General features: G+C 57.5%; 11 protein-coding genes across 11 annotated transcripts; 6 read left to right on the top strand and 5 right to left on the bottom strand.

Annotated features, from left to right (window-relative positions):
- Window positions 1-2,422: 2,422 nt before the first annotated feature.
- On the bottom strand, window positions 2,423-4,101 carry ACO1O0_008434 (class I SAM-dependent methyltransferase; the record flags this gene model as incomplete). Its single annotated transcript, XM_083197798.1, has 9 exons — window positions 2,423-2,568; window positions 2,626-2,710; window positions 2,780-3,215; window positions 3,274-3,286; window positions 3,341-3,368; window positions 3,431-3,497; window positions 3,559-3,696; window positions 3,767-3,810; window positions 3,880-4,101. The coding sequence occupies 9 exons, from the start codon at window positions 4,099-4,101 to the stop codon at window positions 2,423-2,425; spliced, it is 1,179 nt and encodes a 392-aa protein (XP_083047266.1).
- A 1,238-nt stretch (window positions 4,102-5,339) lies between these two features.
- On the bottom strand, window positions 5,340-6,452 carry ACO1O0_008433 (serpin family protein; the record flags this gene model as incomplete). Its single annotated transcript, XM_083197797.1, has 1 exon — window positions 5,340-6,452. The coding sequence occupies one exon, from the start codon at window positions 6,450-6,452 to the stop codon at window positions 5,340-5,342; it is 1,113 nt and encodes a 370-aa protein (XP_083047265.1).
- A 1,057-nt stretch (window positions 6,453-7,509) lies between these two features.
- Window positions 7,510-9,222, top strand: ACO1O0_008432 (uncharacterized protein; the record flags this gene model as incomplete). Its single annotated transcript, XM_083197796.1, has 1 exon — window positions 7,510-9,222. The coding sequence occupies one exon, from the start codon at window positions 7,510-7,512 to the stop codon at window positions 9,220-9,222; it is 1,713 nt and encodes a 570-aa protein (XP_083047264.1).
- A 92-nt stretch (window positions 9,223-9,314) lies between these two features.
- On the bottom strand, window positions 9,315-9,743 carry ACO1O0_008431 (uncharacterized protein; the record flags this gene model as incomplete). Its single annotated transcript, XM_083197795.1, has 1 exon — window positions 9,315-9,743. One exon carries the CDS (start codon window positions 9,741-9,743, stop codon window positions 9,315-9,317), a length of 429 nt encoding a protein of 142 aa, XP_083047263.1.
- A 1,338-nt stretch (window positions 9,744-11,081) lies between these two features.
- On the top strand, window positions 11,082-12,761 carry ACO1O0_008430 (uncharacterized protein; the record flags this gene model as incomplete). The annotated part of the gene is made up of 1 exon (XM_083197794.1): window positions 11,082-12,761. One exon carries the CDS (start codon window positions 11,082-11,084, stop codon window positions 12,759-12,761), a length of 1,680 nt encoding a protein of 559 aa, XP_083047262.1.
- A 797-nt stretch (window positions 12,762-13,558) lies between these two features.
- On the top strand, window positions 13,559-14,317 carry ACO1O0_008429 (uncharacterized protein; the record flags this gene model as incomplete). The annotated part of the gene is made up of 2 exons (XM_083197793.1): window positions 13,559-13,635; window positions 13,693-14,317. The coding sequence occupies 2 exons, from the start codon at window positions 13,559-13,561 to the stop codon at window positions 14,315-14,317; spliced, it is 702 nt and encodes a 233-aa protein (XP_083047261.1).
- Window positions 14,318-15,214: 897 nt separating this feature from the next.
- On the top strand, window positions 15,215-16,183 carry AXHA2 (glycosyl hydrolase family 62-domain-containing protein; the record flags this gene model as incomplete). The annotated part of the gene is made up of 1 exon (XM_083197792.1): window positions 15,215-16,183. The coding sequence occupies one exon, from the start codon at window positions 15,215-15,217 to the stop codon at window positions 16,181-16,183; it is 969 nt and encodes a 322-aa protein (XP_083047260.1).
- Window positions 16,184-16,383: 200 nt separating this feature from the next.
- Window positions 16,384-19,111, bottom strand: ACO1O0_008427 (S8/S53 family peptidase; the record flags this gene model as incomplete). Its single annotated transcript, XM_083197791.1, has 3 exons — window positions 16,384-16,989; window positions 17,042-18,790; window positions 18,866-19,111. 3 exons carry the CDS (start codon window positions 19,109-19,111, stop codon window positions 16,384-16,386), a joined length of 2,601 nt encoding a protein of 866 aa, XP_083047259.1.
- Window positions 19,112-19,935: 824 nt separating this feature from the next.
- Window positions 19,936-23,339, top strand: ACO1O0_008426 (uncharacterized protein; the record flags this gene model as incomplete). The annotated part of the gene is made up of 4 exons (XM_083197790.1): window positions 19,936-20,093; window positions 20,191-20,727; window positions 21,536-21,988; window positions 22,673-23,339. 4 exons carry the CDS (start codon window positions 19,936-19,938, stop codon window positions 23,337-23,339), a joined length of 1,815 nt encoding a protein of 604 aa, XP_083047258.1.
- Window positions 23,340-23,767: 428 nt separating this feature from the next.
- Window positions 23,768-24,646, top strand: ACO1O0_008425 (uncharacterized protein; the record flags this gene model as incomplete). Its single annotated transcript, XM_083197789.1, has 1 exon — window positions 23,768-24,646. One exon carries the CDS (start codon window positions 23,768-23,770, stop codon window positions 24,644-24,646), a length of 879 nt encoding a protein of 292 aa, XP_083047257.1.
- Window positions 24,647-24,729: 83 nt separating this feature from the next.
- On the bottom strand, window positions 24,730-27,054 carry ACO1O0_008424 (Spc98 family-domain-containing protein; the record flags this gene model as incomplete). The annotated part of the gene is made up of 1 exon (XM_083197788.1): window positions 24,730-27,054. The coding sequence occupies one exon, from the start codon at window positions 27,052-27,054 to the stop codon at window positions 24,730-24,732; it is 2,325 nt and encodes a 774-aa protein (XP_083047256.1).
- Window positions 27,055-27,497: the final 443 nt, after the last annotated feature.

Genomic DNA, 27,497 nt, shown 5'->3' with positions numbered 1-27,497 from the left:
GGAATCCGGGTCTGGGACACGGGGTGCCTCCAGATAAACATCCAGTCGTGCGCTACCCCTTCTCCCTCCCAAGTAAGCTGGTCATAGAAGGCGTCCATCTGCATCGGCTTGCCCCCCGCTCTTGTTCCCTCTGCCGGCTTGTTTTTGCAATAACCCTCCCATGACCTCATCTCTGCTTCCCCGGTGCCGTCATGCTGAGTTATCAGGGATATAAGAAACACCTTCGACCGTCCCTCCGAGAAGATGGCCCGCACAAGGGAATAAAAGGGCGGCTGCGTGGGGAACATGCGTCTCCAGCTGGCCCCCTTGTACATGAAGAGCGCATTGCAGTCCTCCCTGCCTAAGGGCAGCTCGTCCTCTAATTCATCCTTTGAGAACTTGCGCAACTTCTCTGCCCCCTCGGCGGGGAAGAAGTGGGGGAAAAGTTCACAGAGAAGGGGGTTCCTAACTCTGGGGCCGGCGGTGTCCGCTGCTGGGCGGAAGAATAGCTTCTCTTGGAGCAATGGCGACAGCAAAATAGCTTCACGCCAACGGCGACACACTCGCTGGGCGGAGGTCAGGAGTGTGCGCATATCGAGTTGGAGGAGGACCTGCTCAAAGAGCTCGGGGATGGCCAGCGCCGTCTGGTCCGGTCGCGACATGATTTTTGCCAAGATTGGAGTTGGTAAACTGGCAAAAGTATCATGAATCGACAGATACTTGTCATTCAGCGGCATAGCGCGTAATGATGTGTACTATTATGTGTATTAGTTGAAGTAGATGAAAGTCGTCAGAAGTCAAGTGGGGTTTGCATCATTACCTCGTCACTTGATAACTGAATTCAAGGACACGTGTAGTTGATCATAAGCTGATGACGGTGCCAGATGGGGGTCTTCTCAGAGTCCAACATGGGGGACTTGGCGCGGTGTGATGCAAGCATCCGGGTATGAAGACCGGTCTTTGCCTCATCGGGAAGCATCCGACAGCACACAATACATAACGGTGGTCCATGGCAACCTGGAGGAATCATTTCTTCCTCTGTATCACAATTTTCTCCACGCCACGTGGGAAGCCGGCCATCAATTCCCATGAGTATAATCTCCAACCATGACCAGATCTCCCAAGTCTCGCCAGTCTCCTTGATCCTTTCACGCTTTGGGAACTAGCCAGTCGCCAAATATGGAAAAACACTGCGCAGTAAACCATGTCTCCCGATGCTCATGACCTTAATTGTACCTACTAGTGATAATTTTAGAATGGTCCTTCATGGCTTCTTCTATGTGGCAAAATCCTCCCTTACCAACCAGGACACCACTACGAGACTCATCTGGAGAGATGAATCGACTACATCACAAGAGCAAGGCTATCTAGTGGTGAAAGTTAGACATCTGAAAACTATATAAACATCTTGTTGTCCCGAAAAAATGTATCACCAGGGATATAGGCACCGCCAGACTCGGACACCACACAAGCTCCCATAAACATCCCCTCATCTCGCCCGTTGCTCAATTATGTACAACATCCAGTCAAAGCCGGCGCAATGAAGCTCCTTGGTGCCACCACTGCTCTAGGCCTAGCCTACCTCTCCACTGAAGCCCACGCATGGCCCGCCCTCTTCCGCCGAGAGAGATGGGAGAATCCCGACGAGTGAAAGAACGTGGACCTGCAGATCGACGACGACAAGATCAACTACGGCGGCCGCACACCCTAGGACGCCTTTGACCAGATCAAGTGAGCACCGCCTCCTGTCGGCTGCAACGGTGACGGCAAGCTCGAGGTCGACACGCAGATCCTCAGCGGCAGCTCGCTGGTCGACGGCAAGATCAGCATCTCTCTATCGAGGGCACCTTTGCCACTGAGGGCATGGATGGAAACATCGAGCAGCTCACCAACCTTGTCAAGGCGGCCGCCTGGAAATCTAACTGCAAAGTCGAGGATGAGAAATACACGTGGGGAAGCAGCTCCTAGGTAGCACTGGAAATTCCCTGTGACCGTAAGTGTCTTTTGCGAGGACATGATGACCGCTAGAGGCGCCATCACGGGGGCATTTCCTGGTATCTTGGGCGGCCTGCTTACGGTCAGATCAATAGGCTGCTCTTAGATGGGCTGCTCCAAGGGCTGTCTGCACGTTGATGGCATGGACAAGTCGAGGGCCGATTTGATTTGGAACCCTCGCGTAATTACAGCGCAAAGTATGAGAGTAGGGCAGAATCCGCCACACTTGATATAACTGCTATTCTTGCGCAAGAACGACATTCGAATTTCACGGACCAATTTATTTCTCCAACTATTTACGACCTTGGCTCTGCAGAAGAAATCAGATGCTCCAAAGGCGCTTGCCAACTGCCACACCATGGACACAAAAGAAACACGCTCGCTCTAGTAGCCCCCACGACCCAGGGCAAAGAATCCTCCCGCTTTTTCTGTTTCCTTCCACCAAATATTACGGCTTGCGGCCCCAGACGTAGCGGACCGTCATGTAGGAGTGGATCTTCTTATTCTTCAGCTCCTGGCGCATCAGCATCAGGAAGATCTGGTACTCCTCCTTGGGCCACCCCAGGACGTTGTTCCAAATAAACATGGTGTAGCCTGTCGTCTCATATTAGATATTATGAACCAACGGGAGAAAGTAGAGCTATAGCATACCCTCGATGTCGTTGTTAAGCGTCATCTGAACGAAGCGACCCACCTCGGCGAGCTTGGGGTCCCGTGGCCATCCGCCCAGGGGGATCTATTTCAGCAGTTGAGCACATTTACATTCCAGGGTTACAGGCTCACGACCAGCACGGGGCAAACGAACCTTGAAGTTGGCCTCCTGGATGTCGACAAAGCCGGCCTCCTCGAGGCTCTTGCGCTGGATGTTGTCGGTGAGGGGCGTGAAGGACATGCCCGTCTTCTCGGAGGCCTCCGTGTACAGCTTGTTCCACTGGGTGATCATGGCAGAGTCGGCGGGGAGGGAGTCGTCATCGCTGCGGATGATGACCTCGGCCTCGGCGGACTGGACCCAGCCGCCGGGCTTGGTGACGAGGTGGGCCTGGCGGAAGAGCTCGGTCCAGTCCTTGATGGCGCCGAAGAGGTAGCGGATGTGGACAAAGTCGAACTGGTTGTCGTCCCAGGTCCACTCGCTGGTGCAGTCGTCGATCTCGAAGCGCAGGTTGGGGGGCACCCAGGTGGGCTGGATGGGGGAGAGGTCGGTGCCGATGACCTCGGCGGTGGGGAACTGGTCGGCAAAGTCGCTGAGGGGGGGGTTGTCAGCTATGATTCCAGGTTAGGGGGAAAGAGGTCGTGAATTACATGGCCCAGATGCCTGTTAGATATGTCAGCAACGCACGAGTTGAAATGGTCCAAGGTTAGCACATACCTGTTCCGGTGCCAATATCAAGGACTTTCTAGAGAGTGTGTGAGTGCTGTGACCACCGCAAAGGGATTCGAGAGGTGTATTCCAACTAACCAAGGGTTTGTCGCCAATGGGAGCAAGGAAGAGCTTGTTGTCGAGCAGGACAGTCAGGTAGTGGTGGCTGGGGGGGTCGATGGTCAGCCAGGATTCAATCACCACATGTCCTGGGGTGGGAAGTATACGTGATGTCGACCGACTCGAGCTGCTTGGCGTCGTTGGGGGTGAAGTAGCTGGCCTTGTGACGGTCGCTGTGGAAGGTGCGGCCCTGGATGGTGCGGTACTCGAGGATGCTGGAGGCTATGGAGGCGGTCGAGGATTCGCTGCAGAGAGTCAACTGGTGATGCTAGAGGGGAAGGAGGAATGGGAAGAGAGGGGGGGGTTGGCAATTACCCGTCCAATTCCTCGCCCAGAGCCGAGTCGTCGTCGTCATCGTCCTGATAATTCCTGTCAGCCAGCCTGATGACGATGGGGGGATGATGGACGATTGATGAGAATATGCGTACCTGGCCATCAGCAGCGACCAACAGTCCCGGGTCCGTGGGACTGGGTACGGCTGGCGGCTGATCCTGAATCGCTGTCTCGAGTGGGGTAGGCTCTGGGCTGGCGGCCTTTGGGGGGCTCGCAGCCGCTGGGGGGCTCGCAGCCGTTGGGGGGCTGCTGGGCACAGCGGCCTCAGTGGTCTCGGTGGCAGGCTTGGTGGCCTGGGGCGCAGTGCTGTCCGTCATGTTGGGCGCTGGCTGGGGATGCCTAACAGCAATACTGAGCACAGCAGAGATGAAGCGTCAAGACTCCAGACGTCGGTCAGATGGCGTCGCGGACTCGCGGAAGCAGCGGGGAATCCAAGTTAGAGCATGGAGCCATTAATTTAGTAATAAAAGGCGCGGGCCGTGGGTTCCCGACTGAGCAATGGTATCCGGGGGGGCGCACCTTGGATACTTACTACTACTACTAATCGTACTGTCAGGACCCAGGACTTAGAAGCCACCCCACTGAATCAGTCCCATCCACCATTTCTGCAAATCCATGCCCCCTTGCAACCTGCCATGTGCGAGGCCTTGCCCAGTGCAGTTAGCTGGCACTCCGCCTTAACAGCTGCCGCGAATACAACGCCCGTTCCCTTAACAATGCCCCGCTCACTAACGTGCGCCAAGTTGTATGAATTTGCCCAGTTATGTAAAGCACGGTGCGCTCGCCTTGTCTTCGACTTTCGAATCAGGTGATGGGTTCATCTTGACTAGGGTTGCGACATCGTATGACAGGGGGGTGTCGTGGAGCAGGTGCTACCTTACCTTAGCTCTTCAATATCGAGCGGTGAGAGAACCAGTTAAGGTATACATAATACGGGTGGTACTCCTGTATTGCTCGTATGATGCCGGTACGAACAAGGTTGGAATCTTCAACAGCCCCAACCTCAATGCAATGAGCATGCAAGCCCCCACCCGCCGCCCCTCAATCCTACATCAGGGTAGCAGTGACACTACCGTCAGCACTCAAGCAGCAACAATTGCAGGTATCTCCCCAAAAAACCCAAATAAGAACTGCCGAGGGTCTCAACCCTCGAGCAGCCCTAACCATCCCCCCGCCATCGTTCCCCTGTCCCTAGTCGGAGAGCGCCGCCGTTGACCGCTGAATAGAGCACGAACATGACGATTTGGAGTATTGTTCCTTGGCGTCGAGTCTATCGATGCCAGTATTGGTAGTCGACCACGGAGATTGGCGAATATATCACATGGTTGAAACAGGGTCTCCCACCGCCCTGGATCTACTTTGCTCCCCTCATTAACCTTACTTGCGCAATTTGCCTAGGTTGATAAACGTACCTAGGTACCTTCAGATGAGCAGAGTACGCAAGGGAGAGACTCTATGAACCAAGCCTGGAATCGTATATTAGTTTGCCATGCAAGGGCCATAAATCACCGTACAGTCATCAACACATCCCTCCCTCCGTTCCCCCCCAAGCACGCTACGACGTCGCCGCCACCGAGAACACGCCACACATAACCGGCATCCCCGTCTCCCCATCAACAATCTCAAACAGGAACGGCCTGTCAAACACCAGCCTCTCCTGCCGCGGCTGGATGCTGCGCACCATCATGGCCACCGTCGCCGCCGCCGCCTCGGTGCCCTCCTCGTTGACCTTGAGCACGCTGCGGTGGATCAGCCCGCCCAGCCGGCTCTGCCCGGCCCCCAGCTCCGGGTAGTCGCCGGCGACGTCCAGCCCGATCCCCTGCAGGTCTGACAGCAGGTCCAGCTCCGTCTGCGCGTCGAACCGCGGGAACCCAAACTCGGCGTACTTCTTCCTCCGGAACGTCAGCCCCGCCGCCGACCCCTCGCCGGACGACACCTCCCGCGCCACATCCCTCAGCGGCACGCCCTCGTTCGGCAGGTATGCCGCCAGGGACATGCCCCCCGCGGTGTACGGCAGCCGTATGGCAGTGAACCCCGTCCCCTTGGCCGTGTGGACGTGCTTCCCGCGCAGGAACATCATGTCCACCTGGCCCCGCTGGCCCTCCTCGCCGCCGCTGACGTAGAAGGGCTGCCGCTCCTTGGTTTCGGACCGGTCGAACTGCGTCTCCCACGTGCCCTTGAAGGACAGGGCGTTGACCAGCACGACGTGGACCTGCCGGAGGGCGGCGTCGGTGAGCATGTTGTCGATGTGCCCGCGCGTGCTTTCCGAGATCCAGGCGTTGATCTCGCCGACGGCGCCGGCCAGGCTGGGGTACTGCTTCACGGAGGCGTCGAGCGCGGTGAGGAAGTCGGCGTAGGCGGGGTAGAGCTCGACCGTCTGGTCGACAAAGGCGGCGTTGGCGGTGGTGACGACGGCGTCGGCCGTCTTGGGGCTGAGGCGGGAGAGGGTGTCGGCCAGGAGCGTGGGCAGCTCGGATGAGTCTGGCACGCCGAGTTTAGCGCACAGGGAGGCTCGCCTGGCGGGGTCGGCGGCGCCGGTGAGCATGGCGAGCACGGTAGTGATAGATGTGGGTGAGAGGGCCGTGACCGTCTGGGGGTGGTCCAGGTCGGAGATGTGGGATAGGAGGTCCCAGCCTAGGCGCTGGGTCGACTGCGCTATTGATGACATGGTGGTGATTGGTGATGCAGAGTTCAAATGCAGAGATCAGATGCGGGGATGAGAATGATGATGAATGTTGATGGCGGATGAGAGTCGGTCTTTATGTAAGTTGAGGGTTTGAGGATGCCTGGAGCGGAGGTGAGTGGCTGTGAATGACGACGTACGTAACAGACTAATAGTTGCACAGCCATGAATGCTACCTACCTATATCAAGGCTGATCATCAAAACCCCGCAGGACCCGCATGTGCGGAATCAGGTACAGCTGTCAGAGGCAGACCTCTATCAAATCCATCCAGTCCCGACCTGGTTTCTTTTCACGTGTCACCAGTGTAAATCGAAATCAGATGTTGACTACCTAGAGAGGGGACGCACAGAGTCAATGCTAAGTCGGACATCTTCATCCCTAGAAGGGCCGTTGCCTTTACTTCACAATGGCAGCTCGCCAAGACATGATGAGTAGTTGTTCGTCTCGATTTTCGAAGTACTGGCGATGTATCACCTGGCAAAAGTGAACGTGAATGATTGACTAGAGCAACATGGAAGAACAGACATGGTTGAGGGGTAACAACTGTAAGACCATATGGAGTGCAGTTCATCAGGTCCCATAGATTGACATTTAGGTCAGTCTCAGCGAGGAAACTCGACTGGAACCAACAGGCAGGGCGTAATTTATTAAAATGCACCAACCCCATGCAGTATCGTCATTGGGCGGCTCCCGGGTAGGTTACCGAGTACCGGGATATCGCGATAGGCCATCCCAATGAGTACAAAATCGCATCACGTCCAGATAGTATTTATACCCTGTAGTGGAGAAAGAAGCGAAGCGATCGGAGAAGACTCCGATGTAACGCAGTGGGTCGTATTGCGGATATCGCCGGACGATACCGTCAATCGATGATTCAATACTGTCCGCTGGTGGAACACCCCTCGGATGATTTTGTAAATCCTCCGCAGATGGCTATTCGATCTTAAACCTCAAGAGTCCTTCATCCACTCATTCATTTAGTCAGGACATTAATGTAAACTTTCCCGAGTCCACCTATTGTAGCAATGACCACCACCACCATGGCCAAGAGAGCCTCGACAGACCCCTACTACGACCTGGGCCGTCTAAGTCGCAGCGTCAGCACCACATCCACGGAAGCCCAGACGTGGTTCAACCGCGCCCTCGTCTGGACGTACTGCTTCAACCACGATGAGGCCATCACATGCTACAAGCAGGTCATCGCCCACGACGAGCACTGCGCCATGGCCTACTGGGGCGTCTCCTTCTGCTCCGGCCCCAACTACAACAAGACCTGGAGGCTCTTCGACGAGGCAGACCGCGTCAACGCCATCCGCCTGTGCTACCAGTACTCGCAGGAGGCCCTGAAACGCGCAGACGGGGCATCAGGCTGGGAGAAGGCCCTCATCCACGCCCTCGCCAAGCGCTACCCCAACAACGACACCACCAGGGACACCACCGTCTGCGACAGGGCCTACGCCGACGCCATGCGCGAGGCCCACGCGCGCTTCGCCCCCGATGACTTTGACATGGTGACGCTCTTTGCCGACGCGCTCATGAACTGCGCCCCGCGGAAGCTCTACGACGCCGCGACGGGCCTGCCCATCCCGACCTCGCCGGTGTTCGAGGTCAAGGCCCTGCTGGAGCGAGCCCTGAAGATGCCGGGAGTCGAGAGACACCCCGGCCCCGCGCACATGTACATCCACCTGATGGAGATGTCCGCCACGCCCGAGGCCGCCCTCCCCGCGGCAGACATGATCCGCGAGCAGGTTCCCGATACGGGCCACACGTACCACATGCCGGCGCACATCGACGTGCTGGTGGGCGACTACCGCCGCGCCGTCGAGTACAACCTCAAGGCCACCGTCGCCGACGACAAGTACTTCCAGACCAACGGCGGGCTGACCTTCTACAGCTACTACCGGCTGCACGACTACCACTCGCTCATCTACGCGGCCATGCTGGGGGGCAAGTCGCGCGCCGCGCTCGCCGCGACGGACCGCATGGAGGCCACCGTCACGGAGGAGATCCTGCGCGTCGAGACGCCCGCGCTGGCCAACTGGATGGAGTTCTTCAAGGCGGTGCGCGTGCACGTGCTGATCCGGTTCGGCATGTGGGACGAGGTCAAGGCGCTGGAGCCGCTGGCGGACAGGGAGCTGTACTGCGTGACCAACGTGATGCGGTACTACGGCCGGGGCATCGCGTACGCGGCGACGGGGGACGTCGAGGAGGCGGACAGGCAGCGCGAGCTGTTCAAGCGCGCGGCTGAGTACGTGCCGCCCACGCGGCTGGATTTCCCGAACAAGATCACTGATATCCTGCACGTGGCGTCGGCCATGCTGGACGGGGAGATCGAGTACCGCCGGGGCGACCACGACACGGCCTTCCGGCGCCTGCGCGACGCCATCGCCCTCGAGGACGCCCTGCCCTTCGCCGAGCCGTGGGGGTGGATGCTCCCCGCGCGACACGCGTACGCGGCGCTGTCGCTGGAGCAGGGCCACGTCGAGCAGGCGGCGCAGGCGTACGCCGAGGATCTGGGGCTGCTTCCGACGCCGGGGCGCGCGCACCAGCATCCGAACAATGTGTGGGCGCTGCATGGGTACCATGAGTGCCTGGGGTTGCTGGGGAGGGACGCCGAGGCGAATATCATCAAGAAGCAGCTGTCGCTGGCGCTGGCCGAGGCGGATGTTGAGATTACGTGCTCGTGCTTCTGTAGGCTGAGTGCGTGTGGTGGTGGGAAGACGGAGAGTAGTTGCTGCAAGGGGGGAGAGTGAGGGTGGTTCAGGAGTGGATGGTATCAAATGTATATACTAGTTAGGTCAATGGCATTACCGGTGGCTGAAGATGATGTATTCTGCTCCATTTGTCACGCAACTGCATCTGCCACCTTCTCAATGGCTGCCCAAACATCTTCTACAACGCGATAACACGGCGTCAGAGACTTGGCCGTGCAGTTCTGCGGACACACCTCGAGCGGATCGACCTCATCACCGCCATACTCCTCCCTCCAGCAGCGGCCCTCAGCATCCGGGCACGCCTCGTGGCCGACCATGTGTCGGTTATGCTGCCGTAGAGCAAACTCTCTCCCAAGGGTGGACAGCCTCTCCACGTCGACCTGCAGGCCGTGCACGATGAGCTCTTGGAGTTTCTGGCCGCTAACCTTGAAGCCCAGTAGGGCGTCCAACGGACCAGGAAGGAGATACACCGTCTCACTCTGGTTACCCTCTGCAAGCTCAGTGGTGGGTGCCCTCAGCCAGTGCAAGTAGCGGTGGTAGCCAGAGGTAACCTCCAGCATTAGGCGACCGATGAGCAGGACGTTCTGGATGGTGACGCGAGGGGGTTTGGTCAGGTCGTAGCAGATGGGACATGTGAGTAGCACCTCTGCCAAGCCGGCTCCGTCACGGAGGTGTTGCAGGGTGCTGTGTGAGGGACGAGCACGTCTGAGGGCGCGGACTGAGCTGGAGACCCTTTCAGCGCAGTCGCAGGACGGCGGTGTTAACAGGCTGCCACGTGTTGGTGGGACAGATGTGTCTAGGGTATCCTGGCATGGCCTCGGAAGTTCAACCAGGGGTAGTCCAAAGTCGAGATCCGCAGTCCCCGGCAGGTCAAATAGGAATGAAGGGGATGATAGTGAGGCTGGAGGCTCGCCGGGGGAGGATTGTGAGCAGCTAGATGGTGGTGTGGGGGGATCCGGTTGCGACTCCGGTTGCGATTCCGGTTGGGAGCCCAGATGCGGCCGCTTTCTCGGTCTCCCGGGGCGTCTCTGGTCTTGGAACCTGCAGGTGATGGAGTAGGCCAGGCAACGTGAGCAGCCTGTCTTCTCCCCCGGGCACTTGAGCTTCCTTGCCCCTGATGGCGGAGTGTCAGCTCAGGGGGACGCTTGGAGAATGGAGATTCCGGTGGAATAGTTGACTCACGGCATGGCTCGCAAGCCTGGCGCTTCTGACGAATGCTTTTCATATCAACTCGGATTGCGCCGATTACCGGGTGCCTGGTACACTGTGTGGGAGGGATGGGATTGAAGATGGGCAGGTTTGAATCGTCAACGCGCATGCAAATCATCATGGACCATGGACCATGGTGGGGTTACCGAATACCGGCGTTGACTGGGGCAAATGCGGGGTTCCAGAAGGGGGGTCTATAATACATAGTACATGGTCTATCGTTTACCTAGTATGGTGGTTGATTCAATCGACTGCCCTTGATGGGATTATTAGAGGCACCAGCACATGCATATGCGGGTAGAAGGTTGGTGGTTCATACATGTAGATGTTATTATTTTCTCCGCAACCATTGATAAGCCTCAAGCAAATACGACCATTCTGATCCGTTACTTTGCAAGTGAATCAGTCATATTCACACCTGGGTATTCATCGCACAATGAATATCGCAAATGGCGTGCTGCTAGCCTAACCGTCACCACTAGACAGTGGGGACTGCTGCTTACACGCAGTGGACTCGTTGGAGCGCCGATACCCGCGCTCGTTGCCATCAGCTGTTGGAGAAGCCATTGATATTCGCAGATCTGGGGGGGTTTCTCGGAGGATTTCTAGCCTGCCAGTCGAAACCATCCGCACGGGTCGCGAAACTGTCCGCGAGGTCCACACCTCTGATCCGAGGGTATGAACTACTGATGGATTCACAGCTCCAAAAGGCGGCCGGTGTCACCAACGCCTGCTTCTACTTCAACGACCCCCACTTGCACATTAAATCAGCCATCACCATGGTCAACACCATCACAGCGCAGCAGCTGCGCCACCACTGGGTCAACCGCCAGGAGATTGCCCTTCTCGACGTCCGCGAAGAGGGCCCCTACTCAGACGCCCACCCGCTCTTCGCCCTGAGCGTCCCCGTCTCCGAGATCGAGGATAAGCTGCCCTCTCTCGTCCCGCGCCTCTCCGCGCCCATCGTCGTCTACGACAATGGCGAGGGCTACGTCGACCAAGCCGCGACGCGCGTCTCCGCCCTAGGCTACACCACCGTCTCGATCCTCCAGGGCGGCCTATCCGCCTACGCCTCCGTCGGCGAGCTCTACCGCGACGTCAACGTCCCCTCCAAGGCCTTCGGCGAGCTCGTCGAGGCCATCCAGCAGACTCCCTCACTCCCCGCCCGCGACGTCCAGCAGGTCCTCGCCACCAGCAGCGACGTCGTCGTCCTCGACGCCCGCCGCTTCGAGGAGTACCACACCATGAGCATCCCCGGCGGCCGCAGCTGCCCCGGCGGCGAGCTGCTCTACCGCCTATTCGAGGCCGCGCCCTCGCCCGACACGACCGTCATCGTCAACTGCGCGGGGCGCACCAGGGGCCTCGTGGGCACGCAGTCGCTGCTGAACGCCGGCGTGCCCAACAAGGTCGTCGCGCTGCGCAACGGCACCATTGGGTGGACGCTGGAGGGCCTGGAGCTGGACACGCGCAGGACGCAGCGGGTGCCGCGGCCGTCGGGTGAGGCTGAGGCCAAGGCACGAGAGTATGCTGGCGCCTGGGCGAAGCATGTCGGCGTGTCGGTCATCGATGGGGAGGAGCTACGTCGGTTTGCGGGTGAGGCAGAGACGAGGACCCTGTACCTGCTGGATGTGCGGGATCCGAGCGAGTATGCGCTCGGTCACCTGCTGGGGTTCGTGTCGGCTCCGGGGGGCCAGCTGGTCCAGGCGACGGATGAGTGGGTTGGTGTCAGGGGCGGGAGGATCGTCTTGTACGATACGGATGGCGTGAGGGCGCGGATGACGGCTACTTGGCTGGTGCAGCTGGGGTGGGAAGTGCACGTTCTTGATGAGAAGTCTACGGTGCCGGATGGTCTACCAACGCTAAGGAAGCCCATCTGGAGGGCCCCGACCTCTGGTGCCATCACGGTGGATGATCTCCAGAAGCTCGTCAATGCCACTGTCGTCGACCTCGCGAGGAGTCCCGTCTACCGCAAGGGCCACATCCCAGGCGCATGGTTCGCCTCGGGCCCAGAACTCGCTCGCGACCTAGCTAGTGCCAGCGGCGACGGCCCCATTGTGCTCACCTCCCCAGACGGCAAGGTAGCCGCCATGAACCTCGACAAGGCACGCAAGGCTGTGCAGCGCGAGGTCTTCTACCTTGGCGGAGGCACGGCGGCCTGGGCGGCGGCTGGCATTGGATCCCTGGAGACGGACGAGGCGCGGTGGATCTCCCAGCCCATCGACGTCTACAAGCGGCCCTACGAGGGCACGAGCAATGCCCGCAAAGACATGCAGGCCTATATCGACTGGGAGCACGGGCTTGTCGCGCAGCTGGCGAATGATGGCGTCTCGTGTTTCCATGTGGTGCGCCGCGAGGGGCTGGGGGTTTGACGGGGGCGGCCGATCTGAATCAACCCGCACCAGACGGGAGGGTTCATGATGGGTGATAGATGACTTTCCATAGGCATTAGTTTGTCGCCTACCACGTGGTGGTTCTTTTTTTGAATATCTACAAGGACTATAAAGTGCTATTACTGCTATCTAGTGGATTACACAGTACAGATGCTGATATGTACGAATACTACATATGATATATCGGCTAGCATGCAAGGACCGAGCGTGGCAGATCTCTCCAGGCATCGCCCGTACAGGCCACAGAGTGCACCGAGTGCGTTTTTTTTTCTCCACAGATCTCCCTCCCCCGATCTGATGCACATGCGGCAGTCCGGGGTCCTAAAGATCACCCAGTTCATGCCGTGTTTGCCGGCTTGTTGGTCCTGTGCTACAGCCTGTGCTGTTGGTTCTAAATCAAGCTTGTTGGCCATCTCATTGGCCCACGGCGTGAGACCACGGCACGCATCTCCTCCGTGCCGTGTGAATCCACCGGGTGCAATCAAATCCTCCACCAAGGCAGCCAAGGAACACCAAAGATCCCAGACCGCTGTTCCCTAAATATACTAGTCATGTGCTGTTGGTGCTTCGTACATCTAGATAGGCGGCCAAGTGGCACACTTGCATCGTGGTAAATGTGTTGGTCGAGATGTTCATCACAGGCAAACCAGGCTGGAGCGTAATTAACACATGTATTTATCCCCGTGTCCCCCGTGTCCCCCGTCTCTCCGTCTCCGGCTGGCATCAACATCTCTCTCCGTCATCTCTGCCATTCAATTTCCTCACTGTGCACCACTATGGCGCTCAAGACTGTACCGATATTTCTTACTCTGCTCTCATCGCTACTGCTCGTATCCGCAGAGCCTGGAAAATAGTAAGACACCCCAACTAGTAAACCCCTGCTCTCCTCTCCCCACTGACCATCACCTAGCAATCGCAACTTTACCATTGGACTCTTTCCCGACGACCACAAGGGAGCCTGCCAGACCAACGACGCCTCCAAGGGCCTCGTTTTCACCACCTCAACCCTACCAGCGTCACAAGTCTGCGTCAACGTTGTCGACGTCTTCTCCCAGGACAACAGCACGGGGTTCCTCAGATCCACCGACACAAAGCTGAACCGTCGCGGCAAAGACGACGACGACGCGGGCCCGCCCAGTGGCATCCACTACCTCCTCGGCAACCAGGACGCCTTCGACCCCCAGGCCAACTACTCACGCGTCTGGCACAAGCAGGTCAACCAGACCGCCGAGCCCGGCGAGTGGGCGCCGTGGTACCTGGAGGTCTTTGCCTCGCGCGACTGCGCGCCCGGGGACGCCCCCGGCCAGAGGGAGAGGCCCCTCTTCTTCGCCAACTGCCAGACCGAGATGGCCGGCCAGTGCGAGACGGTGCCGTACTCGGTCCAGAGCTTCCTGCTCCGCACAAACTCCGGCGAGGACCAGCAGGAGGACAGGTGCGTAGATTGGAGGCCCGTGGGCGACTCGGCGAGGGCTAGGGGTCGGATTTCGGCATTTGTCGTGGCTGTGGCGGTGCTGGCTGCATTGCTCCTATCTTAGTTCTTGTGGCATGAATATAAATATAAATTGGACCAGTACCTCATGAGCCTTCAGATACAGAAATGTGTGCTTAAACGTGTATTACATGCATGCCCAAACAAGTCAATCAGAAGCTCCGGCCCTCCTCCCGGGCCATTCGGGCCCACATCGGCCGGGTCGGCCCCGGAGGCTGCGGGTTGGATATACCTGGCTATAACGGAGCAGTTGAAAACTAAAAATGTTTACTTCCATACCTCGTAGGAATTGCCCAATATAGTAGGAGGCTCCTTTTAGCCGCCACAGAGAAGACATAGCGACACCCATTGAACCGGAGCGATACCTGTTGGTGCGGATAGACCGCAGTCGCTTAAACACGCTTCGTGTCCTTCGCGACCAAGCCTCGCATGTGCCATAGCTAAATGCTCCGAAGCACCTGATTGGTGCGCCTTTTGTACTATTGTTCTATATTGGTTTTGGGGTGTCGGGCTTTGGCTAGGAGGAGCCATTCCGTGACAGAAACGGCAACTCGCCTGCATGAATCCGTAACAGTGCGCTGACTGCCCTTGCCCCAGCCTCAGCATCTCCAATTCTCCCCCGCAAAAGTATAACGGCAGTTGGGGTCTATTCTACCGGCGTTTCATCTTGGATCGGATCTGATCTATAGGTAGAAGCGATCCAGTCATTGTTGATTCATGGTCTAAATCGAAAATGTATAAATCGGCTGTCTCAGCGCCTCGGTTTCGTGCTTCACACATCCAAATACCTACCTAGCCTTCTGCGCGCCTGTGCTATTCATAGCTCCAAACTCCTGCGGCATTGCACTATTCATAGGCTTTTGCGTCCGCCCTATTCATAGCCTTCTACGCCTCTGCTATTCATTGATTCCCTGGACTTCCCATATTAGAAAATAACGCCACGATGTCACTTCGAAGGAATACCGCTGTGCTCCTTGCATCTGCGTCCACCGTCGCGGCCCAGTCCTGCAGTCTCCCCTCCACCTACACCTGGACGTCGAGCGACATCCTCGCCCAGCCCAAGGAAGGATGGGCCGCGCTCAAGGACTTCACCTACGCACCCTACAACGGCCAGCACCTCGTCTACGCGACCAACCACGACACGGGCGACAGCTGGGGCTCCTTCAGCTTCGGTCTCTTCTCCGACTGGGCCGACATGGCCGCCGCCGGCCAGAACGCCATGCAGAAGAGCACCGTCGCGCCCACGCTCTTCTACTTTGAGCCCAAGGACGTCTGGATCCTCGCCTACCAGTGGGGCGCCACGGCCTTCTCGTACCTCGAGTCCAGCGACCCGACCGACCCCAACGGGTGGTCGTCCCCCCAGCCGCTCTTCTCCGGCACCATCTCCGACTCCGGCACGGGCCCCATCGACCAGACCGTCATCGGCGACGACACGGACATGTACCTCTTCTTCGCGGGCGACAACGGCAAGATCTACCGCGCCAGCATGCCTATCGGGGACTTCCCCGGCGACTTTGGCACGCAGTCCGAGATCATCCTCAGCGACACGACCAACAACCTCTTCGAGGCTGTGCAGGTGTACAGCGTGCAGGGCCAGGGAACGTACCTCATGATCGTCGAGGCCATCGGGGCCAACGGGCGGTACTTCCGCTCCTTCACGGCGGACACCCTCAACGGCGAGTGGACACCCCAGGCCGCGACCGAGAGCGCGCCGTTTGCTGGGCTGGCCAACAGTGGTGCTACCTGGACCAACGATATCAGCCACGGGGATCTGATCCGCACCAGCGCTGACCAGACCATGACGGTTGATCCGTGCAATCTGCAGCTGTTGTATCAGGGACGGGACCCCAACTCAGGCGGCGACTACAACCTCCTTCCGTATAGGCCCGGTCTGCTGACACTCAAGGTTTGATGGACCTGGCACAATCTGGCAGCACGTAATATGTTGCGAGACTTAATGGCGGGGACCACTGGATTCTTGGATTCATGTGATAACGCTGTACAGCCGGGGGGGGGCTGGCATTCTGCATTGATATATATACCTTCAAACATTATTCATTCCATCTTGTTACAGCTCATGTGCTTCAATAATATCCTTACCAAGTGTAAATCTCACCTTATACAGGCATCAGCTATCGCTGTCCATGCTCTGCTGGCGTCCTTGCCGGAAAAGAAGCCCGTCGGTGATATAAAGTATGATCGGTTCCCCATGTTCTGCGACATTCTCGCCAGTACCGCTAGCATTCCACGACGTGTCCACGCCCTGTCCATCTCCAAAGGCAGTCGAACCGCTGGGTCAGCCATGCCGACGCGCACAAATGCCAATATCACGGCGACGATGCCCGCCGCAACGGCTGTGGCCACTGAGGATCCAGACTTGGGTACCTCTCCATCGACGCTGCTGAGCCAAGCTGAGGGCACATCGCGACCAAGAGTCCCGAATGCTGCAGGGCCATCTGGGTCGACGGGGGGATTCGTGTCCGAGAACGCCCCGAGGCTGTTAGTCTCGCGGACCGAGATGACGCTGTCGAGGTGTGCAGGAAACATTTCCCTCGTATTACCTCCAGAGTTGGAGGCGGCAGCGAGAAAAATGATGTTTCCACCACGGTGGAGGGTAGCCTCCGTGATGGCTCTAGTAATGGCGGGTATTTCATCCCGGAATCCAAACGACATGGACACAACATCGGCCTTCACTTCGTTGGCAGCCCAGTAGATAGCCTGTATCTCGTTAGCAATCTCGCTTTGACTGTTCATGCCATCATAACCATACCTCTGCAATGGCATCTGTTGCATGCTTCAGACTGCCTCTATCCTTGACAATCCGAGCCACGTATATGTCGGCTGTGGGTGCCACCTTCATGAGTAGAGATACCGTGTGTGTCCCATGACCATTCTCATCCACCGGAACACCCGAGTTTTCGGCCCAGTCCCTCCAGCCCTTGATCCTGCGCCTGCGTACGGGCGCATCGAAGAAGGTTGTTTCATTATCAAACCCCGTATCGAGAACAGCTACCCGGACATTGCCGCCGCGTCTGGCGTCGCTGGGCAGAGCTTTCCGACAGCCCTTGATGAACTCATTCACCCTATTCATGCCTTCTAGCCATTGCGTAGATTGCCCCGTCTGGCGCTCCGTCGTCGGCAGTGTCGGTACAGTGGGCATCTCAAGCATTTGCCCCGGCCCGTTGGATGCGTCTATAGGACTCAATATGTGCAGGTTCTCCGCAAATCCCAAGACGTTGAGTAACTTGCGCAGAGGCTGGACGACAGCCTCGTGGATAGCTGCTTTCCGGGCAAAGACATCTGTCTCTGCAGACTCGTCCGAGGATAGTTTTGGGTCGAGGCAGCCAAGAATAGCTTTGCGGTAGTCTGGGTAGTCAAAATCGCCCCACGCATTGCTTCTATCGGCGAGTCGTTTTGACAAAGTCCATGTCTCGTTAAGGTTGGCCTCTATAGAGCCATGGTCCTGAATCGGTAGACCCTGGCCCCGGCCAATTTCCAAGAGTATGATGCAGAGACCCAACAGCCGTGGATAGCGGAATATTACGCCAAACCCGTTACAGTACTCCATAGACTGATCATTTGCCTCATTATCATCAAACTCGATAGCGAAGTAAGGTCTTGAGGCATAGAGACCGCTGCCTTCCACGTCATCATCTGTGGGTGACTCTCGAAGAAAGTGGATTGAGTCGCTCGTCCATTGCGACTCCATCCACGGTGAATCGTAGTACTGCCAAAAAGACCGGGCTACGATGTAAGCCAGGACGAGTTTCATGCGATTGGAAAGTCGCCCCGTTTCAAGGACCCGTCTGAGGGACAGACTCGGCCCTGGATCGAATTTTTGGGCAAGAGGGAATCCCTCGTACAGCTGGTGTAATTCCGAATCCTGGACGTGGCAACAGATTCGAGAGCCTAGCCTCGTTTTGACCAGGTTGCAGAATGAGTCGGGGGACACGACCCTCGATCGTTGCCTCACATGACCATTAGCGCCCTTGGTAACATTATCGGCGCCACCATCGCCCCAGTACTTGACGGACTTCTTCGCCTTCTTCTTCATGGATACTCGCAGCTGGAGATCCTGCCAGTGGTCCCAGGTTGTTGGGGACCCGGAAAAGAGCATGTCGAATGCGATGCAGCCGTCCATCTTGACAACGTCGTCTCTCAGTCGGAGTCTTGCATGATGTCTCTTTCTACCGTTCCCGCTGCTGGTGGAGCAAGTGCAAAGCGAGTGTGACCTTAGTACGGCGTAGAGATCCGAATTGACACGCTGTGGGTACTCCTCCGGAGTGTTTTTATCCTTCCCACGATGGGTGTTTTTGTCGTCATCCTCTATGGCGACGGCTGATTTCGAAAAGCGTTGTAATTTTTTGAAGTATTGATCTCGGACGTAAGGCGAAACCTTGGCGAATTCGGCAATGCCCTTTCGGACACGGTCCTCGGCAGCCTGTAAAGCAAGGTACGACCCTTTAGAATGGACGACAGCTCGCAGGATCGCATGGTGTGGTTCTGGGGGAAGTGGCCACTAACAGTGGTAATTAGCCTCCATTGTCTATACAACCATTGGGCGTAGCCATCGCCGAAGCTCTTAATCACTTACCGCACAGACACGGTCCAAGTCGTCCAGTAGCTTGGGAACCCGACGTTGTAGGCGTGGCATATGGGCTGCGTCGGCAGAGTCGAGTGCCTTCTTCGCGATAAGCAATTCAGCGGCGAGACATCCCGCTACACAGAGCTTCTTGCGAGCACCGAGGTCGACGGCGATGTGGGACACGCGGGAGAGGGCATCCTTGGCAAAATCAAAGAGCTCCTCGCCTTCCCCGGGCCCTTGGCCATGATTCCCCATGGCAGCGAACCCGAGACATTCACGCAATGACCGTAGTAGGCGCCGCGAGACAATGGCTGGTGGTGTTGCGTGGGTAGTTTCTCGAGGAGGCTCTGGGTCTCCTACCTCTGGGGCGGCGAAGCAGAGGGCCACATGATAGCTCCCCGCTTTGGCGCTTGTAGAAATCGGGTCTCCCAGCGTGGCTGGGCTGAGGAGGATGCATGCATAGCCATTCCTTGACGCGATAGTGGAAGAGTGGTTGGTAGCCTGCCAGAGGTTGACAGAAAAAAGTTGGACGAGCTGATAGATTAAGAGGCGGGTTCCTGCTTTGACATGTTGGAGGGCTGCTCTTCCTCTTTTTGTCGGACGCGCCTACCCTGGTCGGCGAATTACTGCAATAAAAATAGCACCAGCTCCTTGCCTGCAGTGTCACTGTACTGTACTGTTATTTTTCGCGCCCATATGCACATTGAGCGGCTACCAAGCGACCCCTAATGGCTGCTGGTTTGACGCCCTGTCAGCACAACAAGCTGAAGCCTGAAGGATTCATTCAACTCACTCGAGGAGGGGTTCAACGACTGTGGTCCAACGTCGAGACTCGGCGACGGCATGCGGCGGTCGGTGTTCCTGTGATACATTCGCCTCAGTGTGCTGTCATGAAAAATGAATCTCCTAGGACTACTACAAACTGAGACACTGGCCAGCAAGCATCAAACTCATCCTGCCAACCGACGGCATCGGGCCAGGTGGTGGTGATGGCAGAGGTGGCGGTTGGAAGCACCATCGAGGCTGTGGCCCGACAATGCCGGGGAGCACTACGGGACTGTGTCGCGATCACGCCGCTTATGGAGTTTGAGTGGGCAGAGAACAGACTCGACGAGTTCAATCTGTGGACGGCCACAACTGGTGCCTTCGCTGGCGAAAAGGCGTCCTTAGATGCCCGGCTGGCGGTTGAGTGGGAGACGAAGAACCTAGTGACTAGCATCCTCATCCTTCTACTCGGGTGCTTGGAAAAATGCCATGGGCTCGGTAGGCACTCTATAAAACCTGCTGGCTTAGAGAAGTGACGCCTAACATTCTGAAGCACGATCCCCCGACAGCAACGACCTGGTGGAATCGATAGGTGGACGTGATGACTCCGACGATGAATTCGTCGAGGCCCTGGAGTTTCAGGATCAGGATCAGGAGCCTATTCCTCGTGCATTCTCACCTTGGTCAGACCAGTCATCATCAGTCTCCTCACTTGACTCGGCTTCTGATGCGGAACCTGAGGAAGACGATCAACAACAGCAACTACCATCGCCTCTACAGGAAGCCAAAGCGGAGGTAGAGCAGATCATCGACCACCTCACACGCTTAGCAATCGCGATACGCAAGTCCGGAAGCAATTCGAGAGCACACAAGGCTGACAAATTGTTTAAGCCAGAGCGCCACCAGAGGCTACGGGACCATTTAAATCTCATAGTTCTCACCAGGGGTACCAAGGAGGGCCGCGATGACTACGGTATCGCGGTGGACTCCTTGACAAACGTCCAGGAACGGCTAATCATGGCCAACCTTCGCCGGAGAAATAGATATCTGTATGCTCAAAGGCATGCTCGCAAACTTGCCCTTGAAGCATCAAACCCCGGCGAGCGGTTCGCCTTTCAAGCTGATCATGACGCCCCTACTGTCGTCGACACAGATCAAATATCTCGAGCCCCCGAACTCAGCGTGCGGGAGACGGCAACCGAACGGCCCTCTTTACCGCGACTGACAGTCAACACGCAAGCTCACACACAGCTTCCACGACCAGTCCTTACAGCAACATCTGCCTCCGCTGTGGTTCAGCCCATAGAACCCGTTCCTCCACAAGCTGTAACACCATCACAAGTTGCCAAGACAAACATCACCACCACGACAGCCAGAATCGCATACCCCAGGCCCCCAAAAACAAAGGGCAACCTTCGCTACTTCCAATGCCCATGTTGCGCTCAAACCTTGCCGGAAATGTTTCGCCAAACCACCCTATGGAAGTAAGAATTTCCATTCCCTGGCCATGTGCCCCAATCTAACCCCCCATCGCAGAAAGCATTTGATGGCAGACATCTGTCCATATACCTGCATCGTCGAGGACTGCCCCAAGCCGGACAGGCTCTACGTCACCCGCCAAGAATGGATGAAGCATGTCGAGAAAGAGCATCAGCAATGTTGGCAATGCCCGCCTTGTACCATTCCAGGAAGGCCCCCACGCGTCTTTCCCACGATTAAGGGCCTAGTCAACCACTTATCTGACGCTCACTGCAACACTATTGGCGAGGCACAGCACTCGACAATTGTGGCGAGTGCCGCGAGACCTGTTCCCTCGGGCATCAGTGGCTGTCCATTATGCGATTCAAACGGCCCTGCGGATTCCCCAGAGCTCCTCGATCACATTGCCGAACACATACACGCCTTTGCGCTCAGGTCCCTACCATGGGCCAAGGATGAAGACCCAGGAATTGATGAGGACAATGGTAACGGTGGCGACGACGACGGCTACTTCGATGATGACAACTATTTTGACCAGGGCTCCGAGGACCATTCTCAGCAGGATAACGTATTCACAGACTCGGAACGTGATTCGGAAGGCCTCGCCTCTCTTCCATCAAACGCTTCCACGGATCCTGCTAGGGTATCACCGCCTGATGCGCAGTCAGCTGCGGAATCAGAGCCTTGGTCAGAGGCCCCGTCGTTAGATGAAGCCCCCACTGAGCTCACCCCCCCTTATGCTGAGTTTGGAGGCACCTTGTCCGATCCAGGCCCCATTCTGCCGGAGCCAGTGACACCGGGGATGGTTCCAGAATACGCGTCCTACTGGGTCCCAGTGAGGAATGACGTTGAGCTGGATGAGGGAGTAGTCGAAATGTTCAAGGAGTTGTTGGACAATGCCCACCATTTTACTCGGGGCAGAGTTGCTATTCATCAGTCTCGTAGACTCGGGGGACGCAAAATTATTACCCACGAGGGAAACATGGAGAGGTCCGAAGATGCAGTTTTTTCGAGTGAGAGAAATCTCGACAGAGCTGGGAGGAACAGCAGCCCCTCAACCCCCCCTCCGGCGCCCATGACTGAGCGTTTCAATCTTAACCCCAACTCAGACGACGGTCTTGCAGACGGCTATTCTAGTCGCAGCATCTCACCCGGCCGGTATGCTGAAGACGGTTTTGAAACTGAAGACGCTGGATATCTATCGGATAGCAGCATCCCTCGTGCCAGAGGGGGCGTTCATAGAGAAAGAGCCGGATACGGTCCATACAGGAACGCCCCGCCCCCCGCATATAGAGAAGGCGGTAGCTATGCCCCAGATAATAGCGTCCCTCGTGCCGGAGTGGTCTCAGCTGGCATGCCAACCCTCTTCACGTTTTCAGAGGCTGCAGGCAGCACGGAAGCCGTTGTCAGTAGCAGTGATGCCGTTGCTGATAGCAGGGAAGCCGATATGCACAGTACGGAAGCCATTCTAGGCAACAGCAAAGCCATTATACACAACAGGGAAGCCAATTTTGGCAACATTCCAACCACTTTTGACAGTATGGGAGCCGATATTGTCAACACTCCCTCCAGGCTTGACAGTAGGACAGCCAGTATTGACAACGCTGATCCCCATGACCAAGCAGGGGGGCCCGAGAATCCCAAGAGCACGCGGAAACGACTAAAGAACTTTTGGAATAGGATGCGACCGGGAGGGAAATCACCGGAGCTCTTTTCAGAACCTTCAAGGCCTGCAACCCCAGCGAATGTTGATGGCTACGCCTCCCTCCATTTACATCCCCAAGCGGCTGCATCAATACCGGAAAGACGCAGTGAGCCTAATCGATATCAGGTAGATGAATATTTGGCGGGGGGAGATGAGGACGACCTTTCGGAGGAGCAACATGATTTGGAGAGCCATACGCCAGAGAAGGGCCTGGGTCCCGGGCCGCGAATGCCAACTCCAACACCACCGGCACCTCATCCGGACCGACCCTCGTCTCTGGGTTGGGACAATGAGGACGACTGGGGCCCCGTCATCCAGGAGACAGCCAGATTCCGGGAGCCGCCGCCGGTCCAGGACAGTTACGATGCGGAGGCGTTCGATGAAGTGGCCGAGATCCTCCAGCCGCTCAACTGGGGCCAGATCACATCACGGATGCCGGAAACCCAAAGCGATAGGGACGTGCCCGACCGTGTTCTACTAAAACGCCAGATGCGGTTCGACGATACCCGCAGGAATCTAGATAGAGACTACTAAGTCTATCCCGTTAGCCCTCGGCACAGACTCATGCGCTTTAAGAAACCGAGAAGAGGGTATATCGGAGACACATAGTATGTATGGCACCAAAGGTAGCTTAATGGCCCCCGCTATTGGGATGGCATAGTTGGCTCTGGAGTCCTGGGGTTTCATATAGCTCGATCTTATATAAAAGAAATGTCGACTAATGTAAAAAGGGGCTCACACAAGGCCGGTTACAACCACATACCGAATATCTCTTATTCTCCCCGTTGACTTGGAAGTCTGGTGCCCCTGTGCCAGGACCAAGAGGCCCAACCCCTGCACTGTCAGCTGCATCCCCTCCCAACTCCCAACCAATACACCTCATCGCCTCACATCATCCCCTCCCTCCACCACCACACCTCTCACTCCCAAGCTCACAACACCCTACCCTCCCTACCACAACCATGGCCGCAAAGACATACCTCCTCGCCCCGGACTTTACCTACAAGCCCACCGGCCCCATCCAACTCGGCGCCCTCATCGCCGACCCCTTCCGCCCCACCAAAGTCCTCTCCCTGCCCCCCACCCCTCCCCAGGACATCGACACCGCCATCCAGCGCGACCACCACCTCTCCCGCACCAACGGCCACTCCTTCAACATCTCCCTCTGGGCCCAGTTCCTCTCCTCCCTCGGCCCCACCATCGGCACCTCCACCGCCCGCGACGCCACCACCTCCTACTCCATCGACGTCCTCGAGACGCGCCGCCTCGCCTCCATCCCCCTCGACGGCGACGACCCGCTCCTCCGCGCCCGCCTCGCCGAGCCCAGGGTCCGCGCCGCCATGAGGGCCGGGCTGTACGGCCGCGCACCCGTCTACCTCGTCACGGGGGTGAAGCTCGCGCGGGGGCTGTCGGTGCGGACGGAGGCGCAGCGCAGCGTCGGGGGCAGCGTGGGAACGAGCCTACCCATCGGGCTAGAGGCCGTGGGCGTGACAGCGGGGGCGGAGGTTGGCACGGAGAGGAGGGCTGGGATGGAGAGCTCGTTTCGGGGCGCGGAGGGGGAGGATGTGGTGTTTGCGTACCAGGTGCATGTTGTGAAGAGGAGGGGGTGGAGTGGGGAGAGTGTGACGGTGGATGGGCTTCATCCCCGGGAGGGGTTGCTACATGACGAGGAGGAGCAGGAGCAGAAGGAGGATGAAAGTGCGGTTATAGTTCCGGGAACTGTGGAGGATTTGCAAGCTGCCGCAGAGGACTTAGAAATGGAGTTGAAGAGCGAAGAACTGGTGGATGACGAGGGCAACGCCTATGTATGCATAAAGGCCACGGATCTAGAAGACGAATAATCTTTCTTCGCCAAGTTCTAGGAATAGAAACCACTCTCTCAAACACCATGCATAATCAATACAATGTTCTCGTCAGTCATGAATCACTTTATGTCCCACTCATCGCCCCTGTCGCCGAACCAGCCTCCAAAATCCAGCTTCATGAGCAACCGGTTGATGCCCCCCACTCTCGCGGGTGTGTATCCTCCATCTCCGTCGCCATAAAGGGTATCTAAGCCGCTATCCACATCGTCTCCCTTAATATCCTCCCCGTCCCAGGTAGCCAGGAACGAGGGATCGCTCTCGAGCGCTCGCAGCGCCGAAATAACATCGCTGATTCCGCGTTTGACTCTGCGTTCTACCCCACGTAGTAGAGCCATGACTTCAACTTCCTCCGCATGCAGGTCGACGAAAGCGTCGACAACTCCTGCATCTGTCTCGAGGTCGAGCGACGTGAATATTGAGTGGAGGCGATTGGTGTGCGCAACGAGGTGGTCTATGTGAACAAGAAGCGAATACAGTGGCTCGGTATAAGACGGCTGCGTGAGGAGAAGTCGGAAGACGAGGGTGCGAAGATAGAGAGTATGCGCAGTGGATAATGACTGCGGATCATGGGCCGGTTGTGTATTGGCCGAGCCGTGTTGTTTCGATGATAGGGGTTGGCTCCGGTTGTCCTCCTGAAGCCAGAGGTCCTCTTCGTCCTCATTGTCGTCCAAGGGTGTGGGCGGTCGGGTTTCCATGTCGTGAGCACGGCTTTCTGGCCTAGAGGACGCCGGACTGAGCCACTCCTGGAAACCCTCCCACATACCGCCCACAATCTCTATTTGAAGGTAGGCCTCCGTTTCAGCCAAGAAGAAAATGGCAGCGCTGGCAGTTGTCCAGGAGCTACGCATGGTGGTCATCCGGGCAGACCAGCGTTGGCGCAGCTCAACGGCGTGTTCATGTGCTCCACGCGGAGCAGGGTGGTTTCTCCTTAGAGATGTGATTTTCCATAGGTCTGTGAGTCGAATATGCGCCCGGCGCATGGATAGAAGGTAGGCGTTTATACAGGAGTAGAGGTGCAGGTCGGACGGAGACAGGACCATGTCGAGTGGCGAAGGAAGCTGGATGGAGAGTTGAGCAGGGACGGAAAAGAGGAGGGTTCGGAAGGGAGATGAGGCTATCATCCTAGCCGCATCGGCGCTGAACCCAGGGCTAGTGCTAACAGCTGTGGAAGATGTCTGCTTGACCAGGTGAAGTCGGAGGAGGTCGCGAGCAAGCTCCAGCTGCTCATCTTCCTCGGCATGCTGCCCCTGCATGGACCCCAGCGCTGCCCACGTACGCGAGAGCACTGCAGCAACCTCTCCATCCTTGACTGTGACGTTCCTCAACGCGTCCCCCTTCTCGTACGCGAGGTTGTCCGCTCTCCTCCATCTGTTGCGAATTTTTTCGTCCGCCTCCTGCGTCAAGGCCATGGCAAACTCGCCACGTCCGAGGAGGAAGAATTCCCTCAGAAGCTGTACCATCTCCATGACCTTGGCGAGGGGCAAGATCTTTTGCAAGGTGTCTTCGGCTAGTGACAGTCGAATTGACGTAATGGTCCTCGAGAAGTTGGCCGAGTCCAGTGGGAATGTCAAGGACGAGAGCTCTTGCAACTTTGAAGACATGTGATCGAGTCCTCGGAGGCCCGAATCTATCGTGCCCTTGACTATGACATGATTCAGCGACTTGCCAATGAAGAGCATCGACGAGGCCGTCTTGGGCGTCACAAACGACGGCACCAAGCTCGCCACGGTCGTAAAGTCCTCCTCCCCATCCGGCCCCGTTATCCTCTGCACAAAGAAGTCCTCGCCCCCAAACGTCGGCAGCCTCCCGTATAATATCCACGCCGACACCTGCTTCAGCCACGCCGTCTCCGCCACGGCAACAAGGCTCATAGCCGCCTCTTCAATGTCCCTATACCCACTCTGCAGCTCGCGCCGCAGCCGGTCCATGACCTCCGCCGCTCGACACATGCCACCGCTGCCGTCTTCGTCCGCGCGCGGCGCCACCATGAACTGCACCAGCCCCCACAGCCAGTCCATGCGGCGCGTCCACTGCTGGAACTCGCCCACCACGGCCGTCAGCGGGACGATGTTGTACGCGCCCACGAGGTCCGGGTCGTCGCGCAGGATGCGCTCCTCGACGTCGAGGACCTTGCGCTGGAAGGCGGCCAGGTGGATCGAGTCGACCGCCGCGGCGACGGCGCGGCAGATGGCCGAGGGGTGGGCGTCGGCGATCTGGGCGGTCGAGGCGATGAGCTTGACGTGGACGTCGCTGAGGTGGGCGGCCGTGGCTAGGAGCTGGCGCTCGGGGGGTGTGATTCCCGAGAAGGCGCTGGTCGGGGGGGCATCGGGTCGGAGGAGGGGAGACGGGTGTCCCGAGAGGGACAGGAGGATTTCGTGGAGCATGTCTCGTGGGGGGGATGCCTGACAGACAAGTCAGCGGGTGATGTGGGGAGCTTGGGGCAGTCCAAGATACCCTCTATCAATTAGTTTGGCTCTGAAAAAATCGCTAATGTCGTGGAATATAAGGATAATGGCTCCGAGCAGCTCGAAACGACACATTGGTAGGAGAAGCTGTCGTCAGGACTCTAGGTGGTGTCGGCGTCGAAAGCGTCAGAGAGATTGCCCAGTCTCGGCAGCGTCAAGGCCAGTCAGAGGGGAAGAAGACTTGGCTCATAGCTCGTTCAAGTGTAAATTTGGCCTCAAGACTTGGTCCTCATCGTCGCTGCCAGACTCTGGTAATGGTGGGGGCTGGACATGGAATTGGAATTTGAAGTCGGTCAAGATCAGAATCTCAAGTGACGTGGGGTGCAGGCGCGACGCTAGACGCGATCCTCTAACGCGGGGCA

The sequence above is a fragment of the Amphichorda felina genome, assembly GCF_050947745.1.
Source record: "Amphichorda felina strain 45539 chromosome Unknown scaffold_8, whole genome shotgun sequence".
NCBI classification, from domain to species: domain Eukaryota; kingdom Fungi; phylum Ascomycota; class Sordariomycetes; order Hypocreales; family Bionectriaceae; genus Amphichorda; species Amphichorda felina.
Note: the sequence above shows the minus strand (reverse complement) of the source record. Positions and strands in the feature narration are given on the sequence as shown.